This window comes from Juglans regia, chromosome 7 (assembly GCF_001411555.2).
Source record: "Juglans regia cultivar Chandler chromosome 7, Walnut 2.0, whole genome shotgun sequence".
NCBI lineage: Eukaryota > Viridiplantae > Streptophyta > Magnoliopsida > Fagales > Juglandaceae > Juglans > Juglans regia.
The window spans coordinates 15,746,615-15,774,194 of NC_049907.1; the positions used below are offsets into that span (position 1 = coordinate 15,746,615).

Genomic DNA, 27,580 nt, shown 5'->3' on the forward strand with positions numbered 1-27,580 from the left:
CCAAGTAATAATTGTGAATATAGACCCATAGGCCGTGCTTGGGTCTCTGATCTTTACAGCCCATGGTCATGATAGTGGATTGTTAAACTTGCAGACTCGTCACAGTGGGTCTCTAACATACATGGAGACCCACGGCCAAATTGTGTTCTTACCGTCGTAGACTGCGACTTGGCCATGAGTATCCACGATAATGGAGAGAACTGAGAAGCTGGTTTAAAAGAGAGAAGCAAAAAGAGAGAGAAGAGGGGATGGTGGGTATTGAGGCATGAAAGTCATAAAGGAATGAGGAAAAGAGAAGGGGGGAGGGGGAGGGGGATGACCATTGGAAAGGAGAGAAATGACAATAGAGAAAGATTGTGAGAGAGAAAAAGTGGTATTTATAGTTAGGGTTTTGTATTTTTATATATGATATTATGATTTTTTTTTTATTTATTTATATAAAATGAGAGAATTAAGCTCGTTCACATGTGGAATGCAGGCGAGTCGCAAACCTACTCTCCATCGCATTGTAGGCCAAGGTGTTGTTGGGTTTTAACTTTACCAATTTGCTCGGCATAACTCATCATCTTTTCATATCATTTATCATCTCATCATCTTTTCATATCATTTATCAAGACATCATCTTTCAATATCATCATGATCTCATTATATCATCTTCATAACCATCACAATTCATCTCTTTACATCACCATACTCATCGTCATCTCACCATTTATCATCTCATCTTTTCATACTATCATGATGTCGGCACATCCTCATCTTCATGACTATCACGATTCATCTCATTACATCCTCATCTTTATATCATCATGATCTCATCACATCATCATTGTATCATCTTTTCGTATTATCATCATCATTAGTTTTGAGATCATTTTCTTTAGTTTTCATTATTGTTATCATTATTGATATTTGTTATTGTATACTATTATTTTCCTTAACTTATTTATAATATTATTGTAAGAGATTTTGTGATGACAAATTGTTAAAAGATGAAGTTATCTTGAAGTTATAAAATTAGAGGTTTGACATATACCATTTATTTTCTTTTATCCAATAGATGTCTATTTTTATAAAATTAAGATAAGTATTGTAAAACTATTTGTATTATTTTTCGCATTCTCTATTACTACCACCATTATTGGTGGTTTACCTTGCAAACATCATATATATACATAATGAGAGGCGGATTGAAGCCACAACCATCAGACTACCCCATTCAACATCACATTTTTTACAAAAAAAAAGTCCAAACAAAAACCAACAAACTTACGTACCAAAATAAACAAACTTACATATCACAAAAATATCACAAAACCAACAAAAAACCAATACAAACTCACAAAATTACCGATAAAACGAAAAAAAAAAAGAAACCAAATAATAATCATGCACAGATACACAGGCCATGGTCTGGGGTCACAAATCTTTATAGCCCATGATCATCGTAGAGTATTGTTAAACTTGCAAATTCGTCACTCATAGTCATAGTGGGTCTCTAACTTGCAAACTGTGGTATTGAGTTGTAAAGACCCACGACCAAATTGTGGTCTGATCGTCGTAGATTGCTGGTTATAAGGAGGAGGAGAAGATGAGAAATATGGAGGAGAAGAAAAAAGAGAGAGAATAGGGGATGGTGGCCACACGTGAAAGTCTGAAATGAATGAGGAAAAGAGCAGGGTGAGATGGTGAAGAGAGAGAGGGAGGGGGATGTATGTTAGAAAGGAAAGAAATGATAGAAGAGAAATTAAGGGAGAGAAAAAGTGGTACTATAGTGAAGGTTTTGTTTTTTAGGGTTATATATCTATATAATAGGCCGGTGGGCCAAAGGCCAAACCTGGCACCCACTTGCTGGACTTTAAAACGGGCGAATTAAAGCTCGTCCATCTGTGGAATGCAGGCGGGTAGCAGACCTGCTCTCCATCACATTGTAGGCCAAGGTGTTCATCTCATCATCTTTTCATTTCATTTATCATTACATCATCTTTTCATATCATCATGATCTCATTACATCATCTTTATAACCATCACGATTCATCTCTATACATCACCAATCATAATCTTACAATTTATCATCTTGTTATCTTTTCATACCATCACGGTCTCATCACCTCCTCTTCTTCACGATTGTCACGATTCATCTCGTTACATCCTCATCTTCATATCATCATGATCTCATCACATCATCATTGTATCATTTTTCATATTATCATGATCATTAGTTTTGAGATCATCCTCATTAGTTTCATTATTGTTAACATTATTGATATTTGTTGTTGTATACTATTATTTCTCTTATTGTATTTTTAGTATTTGCAAGAGATTTTGTGATGACAGGTTGTTAAGAGATGAAGTTATCTCGAAGTTATAAAATTACAGGTTTGATATATACCATTTATTACTTTTATCCAATAGATGTGTATTTTTATAAAATCAAGGTAAGTATTGTAAAAATATTTGTATTATGTTTTGTATTCTCTATTACTACAATTATTGGTGGTTTACCGCCCAAACATCACATATATATACATACATAAACTATGATGTCTCTTCACTAGAATTGTTACATGCACTTGCCCTCGCGAACCGGGGGGAGGGGTGGGTGTGGGTGTGGGTGTGGGGGTGGGGGTGGGGGGGCGGAGGGGGATTGGAGCCACCACCGTCAGACCACCCCATTCAACATCACATTTTTTACAATAAATGTCTAATAAATACCCAAACAACCAACAAACATATAGGATCAAAACAAAAAAAACTTACATATAAAAAAAATATCACAAATCCTACAAAAAATAAAAACAAACTCACAAAATTACAGAGAAAACGAAACAAATAAACGAATCCAAGTAATAATTGTGCACAGAACCATAGGTTGTGGTCTTGGGTTACTGATCTTTATAGCCCATGGTCATGATAGTGGATTGTTAAACTTGCAGACTCGTCACTCATAGTCACAGTGGGTCTCTAACATACAGACCCACAACCAAACTGTGGTCTTTTACCATCATTAACTACGGTTTGGCCATGAGTACCCACGATAATGGAGAGAATTGAGAAGCTGGTTTAAAAGATGAGGATGCTAAGGGAAATAGGGAGGGGAAGAAAAAAGAGAGAGGAAAGGGGATGGTTGCTATTGAGGTGTGAAAATCCTAAAGGAATGAGGAAAGGTGAAAAAAGGGGAAGGGGAGAAGACAAAGAGGGACCGGGTTGGCTGCTGGAAAGGAGAGAAATGACGGTAGAGTGAGATTGAGAGAGAGAAAAATAGTATTTGTAGTTAGGGTTTTTTTTTTTTTTTTATAATATATATGATATTATGATTTATATTTATATTTATATATATACATATATTAACGGTCGGATGGGCCAAAGGCCAAACTTGGCACCCCCTTGCTGGACTTTAAAACGGGAGAATTAAAGCTCATCCCCTGTGGAATGTAGTCAGGTCGCAGACATGCTGTCCATCGCATTGTAGGCCAAGGTGTTGGATCTTACCCTTACCGATTTGCTCGGCTTAGCTAATCATCTTTTCATATCATTTATCATTTATCATGTCATCATCTTTTCATATCATTTATCATCATTACATTATCTTTTTGCTTCATCTTGATCTTATTATATCATCTTCATAACCATAACGATTCATCTCTTTAAACCATACTCATCATCATCTCACCATTTACATCTCATCATCTTTTTATGTCATCATGATCTCATCACATGACTGTCACGATTCATTTCATCACATCCACATATTCATATCATCATTCAACACCACATTTTTTACAAAAAAAAAAAAAATCAAATAAAAATCCAAACAAAAACCAACAAACTTACGGATCAAAACAAACAAACTTACTGATCAGAAAAATATCACAAATCCAACAAAAAATCAAAACATACTCACAACATTACAGATAAAACGAAACAAATAAACAAATCCAAGTAATAATTGTCCACAAAACCATAGGTCGTGGTCTTGGGTCACTGATCTTTATAGCCCATGGTATGATAGTGGATTGTTAAACTTAAGCACTCGTCACTCAGTTACAGTGGGTCTCTAACATACAGACCCATGATGAAAATCGTTGTATTGAGTCGTAGAGACCCACGGCCAAACTGTGGTACTCATAGTCACAGTGGGTCTCTAACATACAGATTCACGACGAAAACCGTGGTATTGAGTCGTAGAGACCCACGGCCAAACCATGGTCTTATCGTCGTAGATTGCAGCTTGGCCATGAGTACCCACAATAATGGAGAGAATTGAGAAGTTGGTTTAAAGGATGAGGAGAAGAAGGGAAATAGGGTGGAGAAGAAAAGTGAGAGAGTAGTGGGGATGGTTGCTATTGAGGCGTGAAAGTTCTAAAGGAATGAGGAAAGGAGAAGGGGGACGCGGTTGGTCGCTGGAAAGGAGAGAAATGACGGTGGAGAGAGAAAAATGGTACTTGTAGTTAGGGTTTTTTCTAATATCTGTGATGTTATGATTTATATTTATATATATATATATAATATAAACGATCGGGACTTGGCACCCCCTTGCTGGACTTTAAAACTGGAGAATTAAAGCTCATCCCCCTGTGGAATGCAGTTTGGTCGCAGACATGCTCTCCATCGCATTGTAGGACAAGGTGTTGGGTCTTGCCCTTATCGATTTGCTCGGCTTAGCTCAGCATCTTTTCATATCATTTATCATTTATCATTTATCATCTCATCATCTTTTCATATCATTGATCATTACATCATCTTTTTATATCTCATCTTCATAACCATAACGAGTCATCTCTTTACATCACCATACTCATCATCATCTCACCATTTATCATCTCGTCATTTTTTCATATCATCATGATGTCATCACATCCTCATCTCCATGACTGTCACGATTCATCTCGTTACATCCACATCTTCATATCATCATGATCTCATCACATCATCATTGTATCATCTTTTCATATTATCATCATCATTAGTTTTAAGATCATCCTCTTTAGTTTCATTATTGTTATCATTATTGATATTTGTTGTTGTATACTATTATTTTCCTTATTGTATTTTTAATATTTGTAAGAGATCTTGTGATGACAGGTTGTTAAGAGATGAAGTTATATCTCAAAGTTATAAGATTACAGGTTTGATATATACCATTTATTGCTTTATCCAATGGTTATTAAGATAAGTATTTTCAAAATATTTGTATTTTTTTTCACATTCTCTTTTATTACTATTATTGGTGGTTTACCTTGTAAACATCATATATATAGATAAACTATGATGTCTCTCTTATTTGTGATTTGAGAGAGGGACTAAATAATTAGTGAGAAATAGGCACAAGTGCTCTTACTATCATTTTGCAAAGCATCCACTCTTCATTAGAATTGTTTCATGAAACTGCCCTCGCATGTACGGGGAGTGTGGGGCTTAACCCCGTTTGTGGGTGCCCCCGTCTGCATACCGGGAGGTAGATTCGAGCCAACCACTGTCAGACCACACCGTTCAACATTACATTTTTAACAAAAAAAAAAAAAAAAGTCCAAACAAAAACCAACAAAATTCCGGATCAAAACAAACAAACTTACATATTTGAAAAATATCACAAATCAAACAAAAGACCAAAACAAACTCACAAGCTTACAGATAAAGCGAAACAAATAAACGAACCCAAGTTATAATCGTGCACATACCCACAGGCAGTCATCTGGGGTCACAGATCTTTATAACCTATCGTTGTCGTAGTGAATTGTTAAACTTGTGAATTCGTCACTCATAGTCACAGTGGGTATCTAACATATAAACCCACAACGAAAATCGTGGTATTGAGTTGTAGAGACCCACGACCGAACTATGGTCTTACCGTCGTAGACTGCGGGTTGGCCATGAGTACCCACGATAATGGAAAGAACTTAGAAGGTGGTTAAAAAGAAGAGAAGAAGGGAAATATGGGGATGGTGGCCATTGAGGCGTGAAAGTTTGAAATGATTGAGGAAAACAGATGGGTGAGGGGGTGAAGAGAGAGGGGAGGGGGATGTCTGCTAGAAAGGAAAGAAATGACAGAAGACAGATTGAAAGAGAGAAAAAGTGGTATTATAGTTAGGGTTTTCTTTCTTTAATAAATATGATATTATGACTTATATTTATATATATTAATGGCAGGGTTGGCCAAAGGCCCAACCTGGCACCTGCTCGCTGAATTTTAAAAGGGGGGAATCAAAGCTCATCCACCTATGGAATGCAGGCAGGTGCTGACCTACTCTCCATCGGATTGTAGGCGAAGAAGGTGTTGGAGGTGTTGGGTTTTACTATTATCGATTTGTTCGGTATAACTCATCATCATTTCATATCATTTATCATCTCATAATCTTTTCATATCTTTTATCATTACATCATCTTTTCCTATCATTTATCATTACATCATCTTTTCATATCATCATGATCTCATTACATCATCCTCATGACCACCATGATTCATATCTTTTAAATCAACATATTCATCATCATCTTACCATTTATCATCTCATCATATTTTCAAACCATCATGATCTCATCACATCCTCATTTTCATGACTGTCATGATTCAGCTCGTTACATCCTCATCTTCATATCATCATGATTTCATCGTATCATCATTGTATCATCTTTTCATATTATCATCATCATTAGTTTTGTGATCATACTCATTAGTTTCATTATTGTTGTCGTTATCGATATTTGTTGTTGTTGTTGTTGTTGTATATTTGTTTGATATATACCATTTATTTCTTTTATCCAATAGATGTCGATTGTTATAAAAATATTTGTATTGTTTTTCGCTTTCTCTATTACTACCATTATTGGTGGTTTACCTTGTAAACATAATATATATGTATATATATAAACTATGTTATCTCTTATTTGTGATTTGAGAGATCGGCTAAATACTTATAGAGAAATAGGTGTGGGGGGCTTTTACTATCATTTTGCAAAGTATCCACTCTTCACTAGAATTGTTACATGCACATGCTCTCGCATGGACGGGGAGAGCTTAAGCCCGTGGTTGGGTGCCCCTGTCTGGATAACGGGAGGCGGATTAGGGCCACCACATTTAGACCACCATGTTCAACACCACATTTTTTACAAAAAAAATAGAAAATCGAATAAAAATCCAAACAAAAACCAACAAACATACATATCAAAACAAACAAACTTACTGATCAGAAAAATATCACAAATCCAACAAAAAATCAAAACATACTCACAACATTACAGATAAAACGAAACAAATAAACAAATCCAAGTAATAATTGTCGACAAAACCATTGGTCGTGGTCTTGGGTCACTGATCTTTATAGTATGATAGTGGATTGTTAAACTTGAGCACTCGTCACTCAGTTACTATGGGTCTCTAACATACAGACCCACGATGAAAATTGTTGTATTGAGTCGTAGAGACCCACGGCCAAACTGTGGTACTCATAGTCACAGTGGGTCTCTAACATACAGATTCATGACGAAAACCGTGGTATTGAGTCGTAGAGACCCACGGCCAAACCATGGTCTTATCGTCGTAGATTGTAGCTTGGCCATGAGTACCCACAATAATGGAGAGAATTGAGAAGTTGGTTTAAAGGACGTGGAGAAGAAGGGAAATAGGGTGGAGAAGAAGAGAGAGAGAGTAGTGGGGATGGTTGCTATTGAGGCGTGAAAGTTCTAAAGGAATGAGGAAAGGAGAAGGGGGACGTAGTTGGTCGCTGGAAAGGAGAGAAATGACGGTGGAGAGAGAAAAATGGTACTTGTAGTTAGGGTTTTTTTAATATATGTGATGTTATGATTTATATATATATATATAAACGATCTGGACTTGGCACCCCCTTGCTGGACTTTAAAACTGGAGAATTAAAGCTCATCCCCCTGTGGAATGTTGGTTGGTCACAGACATGCTCTCCATCGCATTGTAGGCCAAGGTGTTGGGTTTTGCCCTTACCGATTTGCACGTTTTAGCTCACCATCTTTTCATATGATTTATCATTTATCATCTCATCATCTTTTCATATCATTGATTATTACATCATCTTTTTATATCTCGTCTTCATAACCATAACGAGTCATCTCTTTACATCACCATACTCATCATCATCTCACCATTTATCATCTCATCATTTTTTCATATCATCATGATGTCATCACAACCTCATCTCCATGACTGTCACGATTCATCTCGTTACATCCACATCTTCATATCATCATGATCTCATCACATCATCATTGTATCATTTTTTCATATTATCATCATCATTAGTTTTGAGATCATCCTCATTAGTATCATTATTGATATTTGTTGTTGTATACAATTATTTTCCTTGTTGTATTTTTTATATTTGTAAGAGATCTTTTGATGACAGGTTGTTAAGAGATTAAGTTATATCTCAAAGTTATAAAATTACAGGTTTGATATATACCATTTATTGCATTATCCAATGGTTATTATGATAAGTATTTTCAAAATATTTGTGTTTTTTTTCACATTCTCTTTTATTACTATTATTGGTGGTTTACCTTGTAAACATCATATATATACATAAGCTTTGATGTCTCTTATTTGTGATTTGAGAGATAGACTAAATAATTAGTGAGAAATAGGCACAAGTGCTTTTACTATCATTTTGCAAAGCATCCACTCTTCATTAGAATTGTTTCATGAAACTGCCCTCGCATGTACGGTGAGTGTGGGGCTTAACCCCGTTTGTGGGTGCCCCCGTCTGCATACTGGGAGGTAGATTCAAGCCAACCACTGTCAGACCACACCGTTCAACATCACATTTTTAACAAAAAAAAAAAAAAGTCCAAACAAAAACCAACAAACTTCCGGATCAAAACAAACAAACTTACATATTTGAAAAATATCACAAATCAAACAAAAGACCAAAACAAACTCACAAGCTTACAGATAAAGCGAAACAAATAAACGAACCCAAGTTATAATCGTGCACTTACCCACAGGCTGTCATCTGGGGTCACAGATCTTTATAACCTATCGTTGTTGTAGTGAATTGTTAAACTTGCAAATTTGTCACTCATAGTCACAGTGGGTGTCTAACATATAAACCCACGACAAAACTATGGTCTTACCGTCATAGACTGCGGGTTGGCCATGAGTACCCACAATATTGGAAAGAACTCGGAAGCTGGTTAAAAAGAAGAGAAGACGGGGAAATATGAAGGAGAAGAAAAAAGCGAGAGAATATGGGATGGTGGCCATTGAGGCGTGAAAGTCTGAAAGGAATGAGGAAAACAAATGGGTGAGGGGGTGAAGAGAGAGGGGAGGGGGATGTCTGCTAGAAAGGAAAGAAATGACAGAAGACAGATTGAAAGAGAGAAAAAGTGGTATTATAGTTAGGGTTTTCTTTTTTTAATATATATGATATTATGACTTATATTTATATATATTAAAGGCAACTTGGGACCTGCTCGTTGAATTTTAAAAGGGGGGAATCAAAGCTCATCCACCTATGGAATGCAGGCGGGTGCTGACTTACTCTCCATCGAATTGTAGGCGAAGGTGTTGGGTTTTACCATTACCGATTTGTTCGGTATTACTCATCATCTTTTCATATCATTAATCATCTCATAATCTTTTCATATCTTTTATCATTACATCATCTTTTCCTATCATTTATCATTACATCATCTTTTCATATCATCATGATCTCATTACATCATCTTCATGACCACCATGATTCATATATTTTAAATCAACATATTCATCATCATCTTACCATTTATCATCTCATCATCTTTTCAAACCATTATGATCTCATCACATCCGTCATCTTCATGACTGTCATGATTCAGCTCATTACATCCTCATCTTCATATCATCATGATTTCATCATATCATCATTGTATCATCTTTTCATATTATCATCATCATTAGTTTTGTGATCATACTCATTAGTTTCATTATTGTTGTCATTATCGATATTTGTTGTTGTTGTTGTTGTATATTTGTTTTGATATATACCATTTATTTCTTTTATCCAATAGATGTCGATTGTTTTAAACATATTTGTATTGTTTTCGCTTTCTCTATTACTACCATTATTGGCGGTTTACCTTGTAAATATCATATATATGTATATATATAAACTATGTTATCTCTTATTTGTGATTTGAGCGATAGGCTAAATACTTATAGAGAAATTGGCAAGGGGGGCTTTTACTATCATTTTGCAAAGTATCCACTCTTCACTAGACTTGTTACATGCACCTGCTCTCGCATGGACGGGGAGAGCTTAAGCCCGTGGGTTGGTGCCCCTGTCTAGATAACGGGAGGCGGATTGGGGCCACCACCTTTAGACCACCCCATTCAACACCACATTTTTTACAAAAAAAAAAAAATCAAATAAAAATCCAAACAAAAACCAACAAACTTACGGATCAAAACAAACAAACTTACTGATCAGAAAAATATCACAAATCCAACAAAAAATCAAAACATACTCACAACATTACAGATAAAACGAAGCAAATAAACAAATCCAAGTAATAATTGTCCCCAAAACCATAGGTCGTGGTCTTGGGTCATTGATCTTTATAGCCCATGGTATGATAGTGGATTGTTAAACTTGAGCAGTCGTCACTCAGTTACAGTGGGTCTCTAACATACAGACCCACGATGAAAATCGTTGTATTGAGTCGTAGAGACCCATGGCCAAACTGTGGTACTCATAGTCATAGTGGGTCTCTAACATACAGATTCACGACGAAAACCATGGTATTGAGTCGTAGAGACCCACGTCCAAACCATGGTTTTATCGTCGTAGATTGCAGCTTGGCCATGAGTACCCAGCATAATGGAGAGAATTGAGAAATTGGTTTAAAGGATGAGTAGAAGAAGGGAAATAGGGTGGAGAAGAAAAGAGAGAGAGTAGTGGGGATGGTTGCTATTGAGGCGTGAAAATTCTAAAGGAATTAGGAAAGGAGAAGGGGGACGCGGTTGGTCGCTGGAAAGGAGAGAAATGACGGTGGAGAGAGAAAAATGGTACTTGTAGTTAGGGTTTTTTTTAATATATGTGATGTTATGATTTATATATATATATAATATATATAAACGATCGCGACTTGGCGCCCCCTTGCTGGACTTTAAAACTGGAGAATTAAAGCTCATCCCCCTGTGGAATGCAGGTTGGTCGCAGACATGCTCTCCGTCACATTGTAGGCCAAGGTGTTGGGTTTTGCCCTTACCGATTTGCACGTTTTAGCTCATCATCTTTTTATATTACTTATCATTTATCATTTATCATCTCATCATCTTTTCATATCATTGATCATTACATCATCTTTTTATATCACATCTTGATAACCATAACGATTCATCTCTTTACATCACCATACTCATCATCATCTCACCATTTATCATCTCATCATTTTTTCATATCATCATGATGTCATCACATCCTCATCTCCATGACTGTCACGATTCATCTCGTTACATCCACATCTTCATATCATCATGATCTCATCACATCATCATTGCATCATCTTTTCATAGTATCATGATCATTAGTTTTGAGATCATCCTCATTAGTTTCATTATTGATATTTGTTGTTGTATACAATTATTTTCCTTGTTGTATTTTTTATATTTGTAAGAGATCTTTTGATGATAGGTTGTTAAGAGATGAAGTTATATCTCAAAGTTATAAGATTACAGGTTTGATATATACCATTTATTGCTTTATACAATGGTTATTAAGATAAGTATTTTCAAAATATTTGTATTTTTTTTCACATTCTCTTTTATTACTATTATTGGTGGTTTACCTTGTAAACATCATATATATACATAAACTATGATGTCTCTTATTTGTGATTTGAGAGAGAGACTAAATAATTAGTGAGAAATAGGCACAAGTGCTTTTACTATCATTTTGCAAAGCATCCACTCTTCATTAGAATTGTTTCATGAAACTGCCCTCGCATGTATGGGGAGTGTGGGGCTTAACCCCATTTGTGGGTGCCCCCGTCTGCATACCGGGAGGTAGATTCAAGCCAACCATTGTCAGACCACACCGTTCAACATCACATTTTTAACAAAATAAAAAAAGTCCAAACAAAAACCAACAATCTTACGGATCAAAACAAACAAACTTACATATTTGAAAAATATCACAAATCAAACAAAAGACCAAAACAAACTCACAAGCTTACAGATAAAGCGAAACAAATAAACGAACCCAAGTTATAATCGGGCACATACCCACAGGCAGTCATCTGTGGTCACAGATCTTTATAACCTATCGTTGTCGTAGTGAATTGTTAAACTTGCGAATTCGTCACTCATAGTCACAGTGGGTATCTAACATATAAACCCACGACGAAAATCGTGGTATTGAGTTGTAGAGACCCACGACCAAACTATGGTCTTACCGTCGTAGACTGCGGGTTGGCCATGAGTACCCATGATAATGGAAAGAACTCAGAAGCTGGTTAAAAAGAAGAGAAGACGGGAAATATGAAGGAGAAGAAAAAAGAGAGAGAAGATGGGGATGGTGGCCATTGAGGCGTGAAAGTTTGAAATGATTGAGGAAAACAGATGGGTGAGGGGGTGAAGAGAGAGGGGAGGGGGATGTCTGCTAGAAAGGAAACAAATGACAGAAGACAGATTGAAAGAGAGAAAAAGTGGTATTATAGTTAGGGTTTTCTTTTTTTAATATATATGATATTATGACTTATATTTATATATATTATAGGTAGGGTTGGCCAAAGGCCCAACCTGGCACCTGCTCGCTAAATTTTAAAAGGGGGGAATCAAAGCTCATCCACCTATTGAATACAGGCGGGTGCTGACCTACTCTCCATCGGATTGTAGGCGAAGGTGTTGGGTTTTACCATTATCGATTTGTTCGGTATAACTCATCATCTTTTCATATCATTTATCATCTCATAATCTTTTCATATCTTTTATCATTACATCATCTTTTCCTATCATTTATCATTACATCATCTTTTCATATCATCATGATCTCATTACATCATCTTCATGACCACCATGATTCATATCTTTTAAATCAACATATTCATCATCATCTTACCATTTATCATCTCATCATCTTTTCAAACCATCATGATCTCATCACATCCTCATCTTCATGACTGTCATGATTCAGCTCGTTACATCCTCATCTTCATATCATCATGATTTCATCGTATCATCATTGTATCATCTTTTCATATTATCATCATCATTGGTTTTGTGATCATACTCATTAGTTTCATTATTGTTGTCGTTATCGATATTTGTTGTTGTTGTATATTTGTTTGATATATACCATTTATTTCTTTTATCCAATAGATGTCGATTGTTTTAAACATATTTGTATTGTTTTTCGCTTTCTCTATTACTACCATTATTGGCGGTTTACCTTGTAAACATCATATATTTGTATATATATAAACTATGTTATCTCTTATTTGTGATTTGAGAGATAGGCTAAATACTTATAGAGAAATTGGCATGGGGGGCTTTTACTATCATTTTGCAAAGTATCCACTCTTCACTGGAATTGTTACATGCACCTGCTCTCGCATGGACGGGGAGAGCTTAAGCCCGTGGGTGGGTGCCCCCGTCTGGATAACGGGAGGCGGATTGGGGCCACCACCTTTACACCTCCCCGTTCAACTCCACATTTTTTACAAAAAAAAAAGAAAATCAAATAAAAATCCAAACAAATACCAACAAACTTACGGATCAAAACAAACAAACTTACTGATCAGAAAAATATCACAATTCCAACACAAAATCAAAACATACTCACAACGTTACAGATAAAACGAAACAAATAAACAAATCCAAGTAATAATTGTCCACAAAACCTTAGGTCGTGGTCTTGGGTCACTGATCTTTATAGCCCATGGTATAATAGTGGATTGTTAAACTTGAGCAGTCGTCACTCAGTTACAGTGGGTCTCTAACATACAGAGAGAATTGAGAAGTTGGTTTAAAGGACGAGGAGAAGAAGGGAAATAGGGTGGAGAAGAAAAGTGAGAGAGTAGTGGGGATGGTTGCTATTGAGGCGTGAAAGTTCTGAAGGAATGAGGAAAGGAGAAGGGGGACGCGGTTGGTCGCTAGAAAGGAGTGAAATGACGGTGGAGAGAGAAAAATGATATTTGTAGTTAGGGTTTTTTTTTAATATATGTGATGTTATGATTTATATTTATATATTTATAATATATAAACGATCGGGACTTGGCAAACCCTTGCTGGACTTTAAAACAGGTGAATTATAGCTCCTCCCCCTATGGAATGCAGGTTGGTCGCAGACATGCTCTCCATCGCGTTGTTGGCCGAGGTGTTGGGTTTTGCTCTTACCGATTTGCTCGGCTTAGCTCATCATCTTTTCATATCATGTATCATTTATCATCTCATCATCTTTTCATATCATTGATCATTACATCATCTTTTTATATCTCATCTTCATAACCATGACGAGTCATCTCTATACATCACCATACTCATCATCATCTCACCAATTATCATCTCATCATTTTTTCATATCATCATGTTGTCATCACATCCTCATCTCCATGACTATCCCGATTCATCTAGTTACATCCACATCTTAATATCATCATGATCTCATCACATCATCATTGTTTCATCTTTTCATATTATCATCATCATTAGTTTTGTGATCATCCTCATTAGTTTCATTATTGTTATCATTATTGATATTTGTTGTTGTATACTATTATTTTCCTTATTGTATTTTTAATATTTGTAAGAGATCTTGTGATGATAGGTGGTTAAGAGATGAAGTTATATCTCAAAGTTATAAAATTACAGGTTTTATATATACCATTTATTGTTTTATCCAATGGTTATTAAGAAAAGTATTTTCAAAATATTTGTATTTTTTTTCATATTCTCTTTTATTAATATTATTGGTGGTTTACCTTGTAAACATCATATATATACATAAACTATGATGTCTCTCCTTTGTGATTTGAGAGATAGACTAAATAATTAGTGAGAAATAGGCACAAGTGTTTTACTATCATTTTGCAAAGCCTCCACTCTTCATTAGAATTGTTTCATGAACCTGCCCTCGCATGTACGGGGAGGGTGGGGCTTAACCCTGTTGGTGGGTGCCCCCGTCTGGATACCGGGAGGCTGATTGGAGCCAACCACTGTCAAACCACACCGTTCAACATCACATTTTTAACAAAAAAAAATGTCCAAACAAAAACCAACAAACTTCCGGATCAAAACAAACAAACTTACATATTTGAAAAATATCACCAATAAAAAAAAAGACCAAAACAAACTCACAAGCTTACAGATAAAGCGAAATAAATAAACGAACCCAAGTTATAATCGTGCACATACCCACAGGCCGTCATCTGGGGTCACATATCTTTATAACCTATCGTTGTCGTAGTGAATTGTTAAACTTGCAAATTCATCACTCATAGTCACAGTGGGTATCTAACATATAAACCCACGACGAAAATCGTGGTATTGAGTTGTAGAGACCCACGACCAAACTATGGTCTTACTGTCGTAGATTGCGGGTTGGCCATGAGTACCCACGATAATGGAAAGAACTCAGAAGCTGGTTAAAAAGAAGAGAAGAAGGGAAATATGAAGGAGAAGAAAAAAGAGAGAGAAGATGGAATGGTGGCCATTGAGGCGTGAAAGTCTGAAATGATTGAGGAAAACAGATGGGTGAGGGGGAGAAGAGAGAGGGGAGGGGGATGTCTGCTAAAATGGAAAGAAATGATAGAAGACAGATTGAAAGAGAGAAAAAGTGGTATTATGGTTAGGGTTTTCTTTTTTTAATATATATGATATTATGACTTATATTTATATATATTAAAGGCAGGGTTGGCCAAAGGCCCAGCCTGGCACCTGCTCGCTGAATTTTAAAAGGAGGGAATCAAAGCTCGTCCACCTGTGGAATACAGGCGGGTGCAGACCTACTCTCCATCGGATTGTAGATGAAGGTGTTGTTGGGTTTTACCATTATCGATTTGTTCGGTATAACTCATCATCTTTTCATATCATTTATCATCTCATAATCTTTTCATATCTTTTATCATTACATCATCTTTCCCTATCATTTATCATTACATCATCTTTTCATATCATCATGATCTCATTACATCATCTTCATGACCACCATGATTCATATCTTTTAAATCAACATATTCATCATCATCTTACCAATTATCATCTCATCATCTTTTCAAACCATCATGATCTCATCACATCCTCTTCTTCATATCATCATGATTTCATCGTATCATCATCGTATCATCTTTTCATATAATCATCATCATTAGTTTTGTGATCATACTCATTAGTTTCATTAGTGTTATCATTGTCGATATTTGTTGTTGTTGTATATTTGTTTGATATGTACCATTTATTTCTTTTATCCAATAGATGTCGATTGTTATAAAAATATTTGTATTGTTTTTCGCTTTCTCTATTACTACCATTATTGGTGGTTTACCTTGTAAACATTGTATATATGTATATATATAAACTATGTTATCTCTTATTTCTTATTTGAGAGATAGGCTAAATACTTATAGAGAAATTGGCATGGGGGGCTTTTACTATCATTTTGCAAAGTATCCACTCTTCACTAGAATTGTTACATGCACCTGCTCTCGCATGGACGGGAAGAGCTTAAGCCCGTGGGTGGGTGCCCCCATCTGGATAACGGGAGGAGGATTGGGGCCACCACCTTTAGACCACCCCATTCAACACCACATTTTTTACAAAAAAAAAAAAAAATGAAATAAAAATCCAAACAAAAACAAACAAACTTACTAATCAGAAAAATATCACAAATCCAACAAAAAATCAAAACATAGTCACAACATTATAGATAAAACGAAACAAATAAACAAATCCAAGTAATAATTGTCCACAAAACCATTGGTCGTGGTCTTAGGTCACTGATCTTTATAGCCCATGATATGATAGTGGATTGTTAAACTTGAGCACTCGTCACTCAGTTACAGAGGGTCTCTAACATACAGACCCACGATGAAAATCGTTGTATTGAGTCGTAGAGACCCACGGCCAAACTGTGGTACTCATAGTCACAGTGGGTCTCTAACATACAGATTCACGACGAAAACTGTGGTATTGAGTCGTAGAGACCCACGTCCAAACCATGGTCTTATCGTCGTAGATTGCAGCTTGGCCATGAGTACCCACAATAATGGAGAGAATTGAGAAGTTGGAAATGATAGAGAGTAGTGGGGATGGTTGCTGTTGAGGCGTGAAAGTTCTAAAGGAATGAGGAAAGGAGAAGGGGGACGCGGTTGGTCGCTGGAAAGGAGAGAAATGACGGTGGAGAGAGAAAAATGGTACTTGTAGTTAGGGTTTTTTTAATATATGTGATGTTATGATTTATATTTATATACATATATATAATATATAAACGATCGAGGCTTGGCACCCCCTTGCTGGACTTTAAAACAGGAGAATTAAAGCTCATCCCCCTGTGGAATGCAGGTTGGTCGCAGACATGCTCTCCATCGCATTGTAGGCCAAGGTGTTGGGTTTTACCCTTACCAATTTGCACGGCTTAGCTCATCATCTTTTCATATCATTTATCATTTATCATCTCATCATCTTTTCATATCATTGATCATTACATCATCTTTTTATATCACATCTTGATAACCATAACGAGTCATCTCTTTACATCACCATACTCATCATCATCTCTCCATTTATCATCTCATCATTTTTTCATATCATCAGGATGTCATCCCATCCTCATCTCCATGACTGTCACGATTCATCTCGTTACATCCACATCTTCATATCATCATGATCTCATCACATCATCATTGTATCATCTTTTCATATTATCATCATCATTAGTTTTGAGATCATCCTCATTATTGTTATCATTATTGATATTTGTTGTTGTCTACTATTATTTTCCTTATTGTATTTTGAATATTTGTAAGAGATCTTGTGATGATAGGTTGTTAAGAGATGAAGTTATATCTCAAAGTTATAAAATTACAGGTTTGATATATACCATTTATTGCTTTATCCAATGGTTATTAAGATAATTATTTTCAAAATATTTGTATTTTTTTTCACGTTCTCTTTTATTACTACTATTGGTGGTTTACCTTGTAAACATCATATATATACATGAACTATGATGTCTCTCATTTGTGATTTGAGAGATAGACTAAATAATTAGTGAGAAATAGGCACAAGTGCTTTTACTATCATTTTGCAAAGCATCTACTCTTCATTAGAATTGTTTCATGAACCTGCCCTCGCATGTACGAGGAGGGTGGGGCTTAACCCCGTTGGTGGGTGCCCCCGTCTGGATATCGGGAGGCTGATTGGAGCCAACCATTGTCAGACCACACCGTTCAACATCACATTTTTAACAAAAAAAAAAATGTCCAAACAAAAACCAACAACCTTCCGGATCAAAACAAACAAACTTACATATTTGAAAATTATCACAAATAAAAAAAAAAGACCAAAACAAACTCTCAAGCTTACAGATAAAGCGAAACAAATAAACAAACCCAAGTTATAATCGTGCACATACCCACAGGCCGTCATCTGGTGTCACAGATCTTTATAACCTATCGTTGTCGTAGTGAATTGTTAAACTTGCAAATTCGTCACTCATAGTCACAGTGGGTATCTAACATATAAACCCATGACGAAAATTGTGGTATTGAGTTGTAGAGACCCACGACCAAACTATGGTCTTACCGTCGTAGACTGCGGGTTGGCCATGAGTACCCACGATAATGGAAAGAAGTCAGAAGCTGGTTAAGAAGAAGAGAAGACGGGAAATATGAAGGAGAAGAAAAAAAAGAGAAGATGGGATGGTGGCCATTGAGGCGTGAAAGTCTGAAATGAATGAGGAAAACAGATGGGTGAGGTGGTGAAGAGAGAGGGGAGGGGGATGTCTGCTAGAAATGAAAGAAATAACATAAGACAGATTAAAAGAGAGAAAAGGTGGTATTATAGTTAGGGTTTTCTTTTTTTAATATATATGATAATATGACTTATATTTATATATATAAAAGGCAGGGTTTGCCAATGGCCCAACCTGGCATCTGCTCGCTGAATTTTAAAAGCGGGGGGAAACAAAGCTCGTCCACCTGTGGAATGCATGTGGGTGCAGACCTACTCTCCATCGGATTGTAGGCGAAGGTGTTGGGTTTTACCATTACCGATTTGTTTGGTATAACTCATCATCTTTTCATATCATAATCTTTTCATATCTTTTATCATTACATCATCTGTTCCTATCATTTATCATTACATCATCTTTTCATATCATCATGATCTCATTACATCATCTTCATGACCACCATGATTCATATCTTTTAAATCAACATATTCATCATCATCTTACCATTTATCATCTCATCATCTTTTCAAACCATCTTGATCTCATCACATCCTCATCTTCATGACTGTCATGATTCAGCTCGTTACATCCTCATCTTGATATCATCATGATTTCATATTATCGTGATTGTATCATCTTTTCATATTATCATCATCATTAGTTTTGTGATCATACTCATTAGTTTCATTATTGTTATCATTATCGATATTTTTTTTTTGTTGTTTTTGTTGTTGTTGTTGTTGTATATTTGTTTGATATATACCATTTATTTCTTTTATCCAATAGATGTCGATTGTTATAAAAATATTTGTATTGTTTTTCGCTTTCTCTATTACTACCATTATTGGTGGTTTACCTTGTAAACATCATATATATGTATATATATAAACTATGTTATCTCTTATTTGTGATTTGAGAGATAGGCTAAATACTTATAGAGAAATAGGCATGGGGGGATTTTACTATCATTTTGCAAAGTATCCACTCTTCACTAGAATTGTTACATGCACCTGCTCTCGCATGGATGGGGAGAGCTTAAGCCCGTGGGTGGATGCCCCTGTCTGGATAACGGGAGGCAGATTGGGGCCACCACCTTTCGACCACCCTGTTCAACACCACATTTTTTCAAATAAAAAACTCAAATAAAAATCCAAACAAAAATTAACAAACTTACGGATCAAAACAAACAAACTTATTGGTCAGAAAAATATCACAAATTCAACGAAAAATCAAAACATACTCACAACATTACAGATAAAATGAAACAAATAAACAAGTCCAACTAATAATTGTGCACAAAACCATAGGTCGTGGTCTTGGGTCACTGATCTTTATAGCCCATGGTATGATAGTGGATTGTTAAACTTGAACACTCGTCACTCAGTTACAGTGGGTCTCTAACATACAGACCCACGATGAAAACCGTGGTATTGAGTCGAAGAGACCCCCGGCCAAACTGTGGTACTCATAGTCACAGTGGGTCTCTAACGTACAGATCCACGACGAAAACCGTGGTATTGAGTCATAGAGACCCACGGCCAAACCATGGTCTTATCGTCGTAGATTGCAGCTTGGCCATGAGTACCCACAATAATGGAGAGAATTGAGAAGTTGGTTTAAAGGACGAGGAGAAGAAGGGAAATAGGGTGGAGAAGAAAAAAAAAAGAGGAGTGGGGTTGGTGGCTTTTTAGGCGTGAAAGTCCTAAAGGAATGGGGAAAAGAGAAGGGGGAGGGGGGATGGCTGTTGGAAAGGAGAGAAATGATAGTAGAGAGATTGAGAGTGTGAAAAATGGTATTTGTAGTTTGGGTTTTGTTTTTTTAATATATTTGATGTTATGATTTATGTTTTTATTTATATATATTAAAGGCCGGGTACTTGGCAACCCCCCCGGACATTAAAACGGGAGAATTAAAGCTCATCCACCATTGGAATGCAGGCCGGTCGCAGACCTGCTCTCCATTGCATTGTATCAGAAGGTGTTGGGTTTTACCCTTATCGATTTGCTCGACTTAGCTCTAACAATTTTCTTTGGCCGAATATCTCCTCTTGTTCTTTCTCATCTATTAAATAGCAACAAATAGATCACATAGATCAGAAATTCGAAATCTGACTTCCTATCCTAAATGGATTCAAATCTTGGATAAGATATATTTCTCATACTTATCTACCCAATCTAAATATTCAAATTATAAATCCTATACAGCTGTACAAATCTGTTTATACCCGAAATACATAGATCAAACATAGGAATTAATTCAAATAAATATAATTCACTAATACCCCCCTCAAATTGATGTTGGTGTATCTACTAGCGTCAATTTGCTAAATAGGAATTGATGCCGTTGTCTAGTCATTACTTTTGGGAATATATCAGCTACTTGAAGATCCGTAGAGATATGAAGAAGAATAATAGATATAGCCTCATAAGCTTGACGAATATAGTGACAATCCACTTCAATATGTTTGGTACGCTCGTAAAATACTGGATTGGTTACAATTTGAATGGCACTAGTGTTGTCACCATGAAGAGGAGTTGGCTTATCTTGCAAAAACCCAAGCTGTTGAAGAATGCCCCGCAACCACATCACCTCAGAGCAAGCTGCTGACATAGCTCTATATTCAGCTTCAGTAGAGAATTTAGAAGCACACTCTTGCTTCTTGCATTTCCAGGAGATCAGTGAATCTCCAAGAAAGATGCACCAATTAGTTGTAGAACGCCTAGAATCTGGGTAACCAGCCCAATCGGCATCACTATAAGCCATAACTTGTAAAAAAGTGTCAGCAGGAAAAAATAACCCACGGTTAGGATCCCAATCAAATATCTAATAATACGACGAACAACCCTTAAATGCAAGTGCCGAGGAGTGTCCATAAATTTACTGACAATATGGACAACATATGAGATATCTGGACGTGTGATAGTGAGGTAGATTAGACTCCCAACAAGCTTTCTATAATGTAGGATCAAAAATTAAATCATCCTCATCCTTCCGATACTTCACGTTGACTTCCATAGGAGAGTATCAACTGAAGTAGTCTCCCCCAACATAGCCAACTGAACAAGGTCCTGGGTGTATTTATGTTGATTAATAAATAACCCATGTGGCTGATTATGAACTTCCAGCCCCAAGAAATAAGTCAACAGTCTCAAATCTTTCATATGAAAGACCTTATGAAGATGCATCTGAACCTTTTGAATAAATTCAATATCAGATCCAGTAATAATGATATCGTCCACATAGACCAACAGAAAAATAAAACCAGAATCACTCTTATGAAGGAACAAAGAAGCATCATAGTCGCTCTGAGTGAATTGAAACTCAAGTAAGGTATTGTGGAACTTCTCAAACCAAGCTCTACGAGCTTGTTTTAGACCATACAATGACCTTTTCAGCTTACAAACATCATTAGTTGAGGAAAAGTATACTAGAAGGAAGTTTTATTTAAATGTCCTCTTTTAATTCACCATGAAAGAAAGTATTCTTCACATCCATTTGATGTAATCGCCAAGACTGAGAAGCGATAATGGCAAGAAGGAGACGAACAATCGTCATCTTAGCAATAGGAGCAAACGTCTCATCATAATCAATCTCATATTCTTGTCTATTTTCCAAAGCTACCAAACAAGCTTTATATCTCTCAAGGGACCCATCTGATCTAAGCTTTATAGAATACACCCACTTACTACCAATAGGTGTCACAGAAGAAAGACAAGACACAATATCACAAGTGTCATTGGCCGCTAGTGCATCCATTTCTACATGCATGGCATTCCTCCAACACTCATGTTTCATAGCTTGCTTATAAGAGGATATAATAGCAATAGAAGAAAGTGTAGCAAACATAGAAGAATGAGATGAAAAACCATACCGATCCAGGGGTTTAGAGACTCTAGAAGTATGGCGACAAGATGATGGATCATAAGATGTGTCAAGGGATTGATCAGGAGCCACGGGTGGATGCTCAGGAGGGCCCGAAAGAGCGATTAGATCTACTGGATGAGATGGTTTACGTTTGCTGTAAACACAACCAGGTTTAAACCGAGCAAAAGCTGGTGTAGAAGTTGTATCCTCATCTGAAAAATTTGGCAAAGCACAGAAATTAGGAGGAATAAGGTCTAGATGAGTACGAAAAAATTGTTGTTTGTCAAAGAACACTACATTGCAAGAAACTCGAATGCGTTTAGCCCGAGGATCAAAACAAACAAAACCCTTTTGAAAAGAATTATACCCTAAAAAGGCACATTTGACTGATTGAGCAGAAATTTTGTGTCTTTCGTGAGATGGAAGATGTCCAAAACAAACACAACCAAATGAGTGCAATTGAGAATAGTCTTGGGAGTTCCTAAATAGCAAAGAATAAGGAGAAACATTGTCTTATACTGGAGTAAGTAATCTATTAATTAAATACATAACAGTAGACAAAGTTTCACACTAAAAGCGAGAGGGCACACACGAATCAATTAGGAGAGCTCAAACAATATCAAGAAGATGACGATTCTTTCTTTTAACTACTCCATTTTGTTGTGGAGTATATGGACAAGAACGTTAAGAAATAATTCCTTGATCTTAAAGGAACATTTGAAACTCAGTAGATAAGCCAAGAAACGCTTGAATACCGGAAATACTTCATTCTTAGTGCGAAGAAAGTAAATCCAAGTAAAATGAGTATAATCATCAATAAATATTACAAAATATTTATAATGATCATGAGATTCTATTGGAACAATACCCCACACATCACTATGAATAACATTAAAGGCACGAGTGGCATGAGATCATTTTGAAGGAAAAGGCAAAACTTTACTTTTAGCTAACTTGCATATATCACAATAAAAATTTGATTGATCAAGTGAATAGGAATATTTATTACCAATTAAACCAAAAAATAACTTATGCAGTATGTGAGAATTGGGATGTCCCAACCGCCTATGCCAATCCTTCATACTCAAAGTACCAACATTATAATAAAACAAAGATAAAGATTTTGACTCAACAGATTTTGAATCTAAACATAAAGGAAATAACCGACCCTTTTTAGGATCCCTCGCGACCATCTTCCCGGTCACCTGATCCTGTACAAGACAACCAGAAGAAGTGAATAACACTCTACAATTGCTATCAACTAATTTTCTAATAGAAATCATATTGGTATTTAATGAATGAGACACCAAAACATTATTTAAGGAATGAGAAATGTCACATACGACAGTGATAGGTAGGGAACTACCATCTGCTGTGTGAATCTTAAGTGGACCATCATACTGTGAGACATTAACAAGAGAGTGAGAGGCACTTGTCATACGGTTGGTGGCACCAGAATCAAAATACCAAGGTTTCAAGGCTGATTTTGTTTTTCCTGAAATACCAAAAGTTGAAAGTGCTGAAATGATCATTTGTTGGACCATTTATGGTGTAATAGAGGTGGGATTTTGAGAAGTGGAAGCTAGAACATGAGAAAAAGTGGCCAAGGTAGAGTTGGCAGCACTAGTAGCCTTGGCAGCAGCTGAATAAGCAGTTTATTGGCGACGTGGAGGACATATCAGGCAATCCTTGATGATATGTCCTTGCTTCTTGCAATAGTTGCAAGTTTTCTTAGAGCAATTTGCAGCGAGATGCCCATAACCTTTGCAACTATAACATTGAGTAGTACTCAAATCCCTCCCTTTGATTTTTCCTTGAGTTGCATATGCCACAAGAGCTGGAGTAGCTTGTTCCATTGTTGTTTGGGTCATCAGTCGTTGCTCCTCTCAAAATAGCTCTCCCAAACACATATCAAGTGGAGGCACATGATCTCGGTTCATTAGATTAGTATGAATAAATTCAAATTTAGGCCTCAGTTTCCTAAAAAGTTGTGCCCGCATGCTTGCTTCATGAACAGCTTGAATATCGGCCAAACTTGTTGCTGGAATTGAAGTGTATACAATATATGTATACTCAGCACACAAGTTACAAAAACCAGAATAAAAATCCTCCACAGAGAGAGCTCATTGAGAGAAATTTGACATTTCTAGTTCGAGTTGAAATCTCCTAGCTGCATTATTTTGAGTATACAGCTGCTTAAGATGATTCAACATATCACGAGCATTCTTGAATGAGCATAAATTTAAGATGATATGGGGATCAACAGATCCAAGAATCCAAGACATGACTCAGGCATCCTTGCTTTCCCAAGAAGCCTGCTGATCTTTGTCCTCTGGTGCCATGGTCTGTATAAGTGAGAAATTAAAAAAGTTGAAGCGTGTATTACAGATTTGGAATAGGGAGGAATTCAGTCGGGTGGAGGAAAAATTAAAAAAAGTGGAAGACCGTATTTCTGAGCTGGATACTAGATTGGCCCAGCCTTATTCAACGCAGTTGGAGAACGAATGGTTGAATTGCCAACAAGACCACTCCCAGTGGGTACATAGAGAGGAAACGCTGGCCTGTCAAAAATCCCGCACGAAATGGCTGGTTGAAGGGGATGATAACATAGGTTTTTTTCATGCTTCCATACGGTTCAGGAAACAAAGTAAGAGGATTGTTAAAATGAGGCTCGATGATGGACGAACATTGGATACAGGGGAGGCGGTTCATGAAGAGGCAGTTGTATTCTTCCAACGTTTGCTCTCAGTAGCGCCGATTGCAAGCAACCTGGATGAGATGGAACTAGTTCAACCGGTGGTGTCCATGGAGGAAAATGAAGCACTGTGTACTGCACCGACTCTAGAGGAAATCAAACGGTCCCTTTGGTCTATGATGGCTTGGGACATTGTCAAAGAGGATTTGTTGGAAATGGTTGAGGATTTCTTTGCAGGACAACCGCTTTCTACTTTCTTTGGGGCTACCAATTTAGTCCTCATTCCGAAGGTTGATGAGCCTTTGGGCTTTGGTCAGTTTAGCCCGATCAGCCTTTACTCGGTTGTCTATAAAATTATGTCAAAGATTATGGTCTTTCGACTTGCGTTGTTATTGGAAAAAATTATCTCGCCTGAGCAGGCATCATTTATTTCAGGTAGAAGCATTTTTTAAAATATTTCGCTGGCTTAGAAATTGGTTCAAGGAATTAATAGGAAGGTAAGGGGGCAATGTATTGCTAAAAATTGACATGGCCAAAGCTTATGACAGAGTGAATTGGAGGTTTCTTCTAGAGATCATTCGCCAGCTAGGTTTTTCTAAAAATGGCGAAGTATTGTTTTTAATGATGTGTCCTCCCCTTTTTATTCGGTTATGCTCAATGGATGCTCCAAGGGTTTTTTTAAGCCGTCGCGTGGCCTACGACAAGGTGATCATTTTTCTCTTTATCTATTTATTTTATCGGAGGAAATCCTTTCTAGAATGCTTCATAAAGAATTTAGCATGGGTCGGATTAAGCCTTTCCATCCGGGTGGAGGCACTTTATGTAACGCCCGTCTTTGTGGTTTGACTTTTTCCAAAATATTTTTATATAAAGGACGACGGGAATTACCGACCTGTTTAAAACTTTTCACTTGCATACTCAGGGTGTGAGACTCCACGTTTATAAATAAAATGTGCTTTGATAATAAAAGAGGGTTACAGCGGAAAACATAAATCTTATAATAAAAAGACCTCTCGTACGTTTAAAACTCGTGCCTAGACTTTCGTGCTCTTCCCCATGCGTGTCCGTCCCGATCATACAGTTCCTGTGGGGGAGGGACATGCATAAAAACTAAAATGAGTCGAAGACTCGTAAGCATTACTTCATACAGTTAAAATATAACAACATAGGTTTTCATTCATACATTCATCATTCGTACATACTATTACGTGCGTGTCTACGTGTCTTGTGTGCGTTCATTTGAAAACGTCACTGGACGGGACTTTTCTTTCAAAAGGCTTTCCTTTATTTAAAACGTGTCCCCCGTCAGTACCTTCATTACTTCAAGAGTCGTTGTATGGGGTTTTACTTTTAAAAATGCTTTCTTGTCATAAAACGTTTCCCCCATCAGTGCCTTCATTTCTTAAAGAGTCCGTGCTCCTATGCTATTGTGCATACATGTGCATTCGTGCGTTCGTGCATGCATGCATACATCCATTCTTTCTTATCGCTTTCGTAGGCCAGTACACACAATTACGCCCCGTGTGTTTGGGATTAGCGGTCTTCCTTTGGACCCGGATTCCGCTCGTGGCCACGGGTTGGAAATCCCTTTTCATAGGGGGCAGTACTGGGTGCACTTCCAGCACTACTTACCCGGCATTGCAATCTGTCCATTCATCGGTACCTTTTTTATTCATGTCATGTGGCCGTTACGTGTCTTCATACATTCATGCTTTCGTTTCTTTCTTTCTTACTTTTCATTTATTCGTTCATGTCAGCTCGAAAGAGCTGAAGCTTTCGTTCAGTTCGTTCTTTCATTTAATAGTCCTTTCTTTTTATGAGAAAACATTTCTTTTCGTGAGAAAATATCGTTTGGGGCGTAAGCTAAAATGGTCTTTTCGTCTTTCAGTTCATTTCAGTTCTATCCTCTCTTTAATAGTTCGTTCGTGGAAAACATCGTTTAAGAACATACATGGGCTTAAGCGTCAGCTTTCGTGGCATCCCATAAGTGTCACCTTAAACGTCGTCAATCATGGCATCCACGAGCGTTACCTTGTGGCGCACATGAGAGCGTCGGTTCGTAGGATTCACAAAAGCATCCGCTTTCATGTCTTTCATGCATCTTCATCAGTTTATGGATTTTTCT

At 36.8% G+C, this 27,580-nt stretch overlaps 1 protein-coding gene across 1 annotated transcript; it reads left to right on the forward strand.

The window, feature by feature from the left end:
* Positions 1-25,100: 25,100 nt before the first annotated feature.
* LOC108984916 lies at positions 25,101-25,907 on the forward strand. Its single transcript, XM_018957015.2, has one exon. It carries the CDS (start codon positions 25,101-25,103, stop codon positions 25,905-25,907), a length of 807 nt encoding a protein of 268 aa, XP_018812560.1.
* Positions 25,908-27,580: the final 1,673 nt, after the last annotated feature.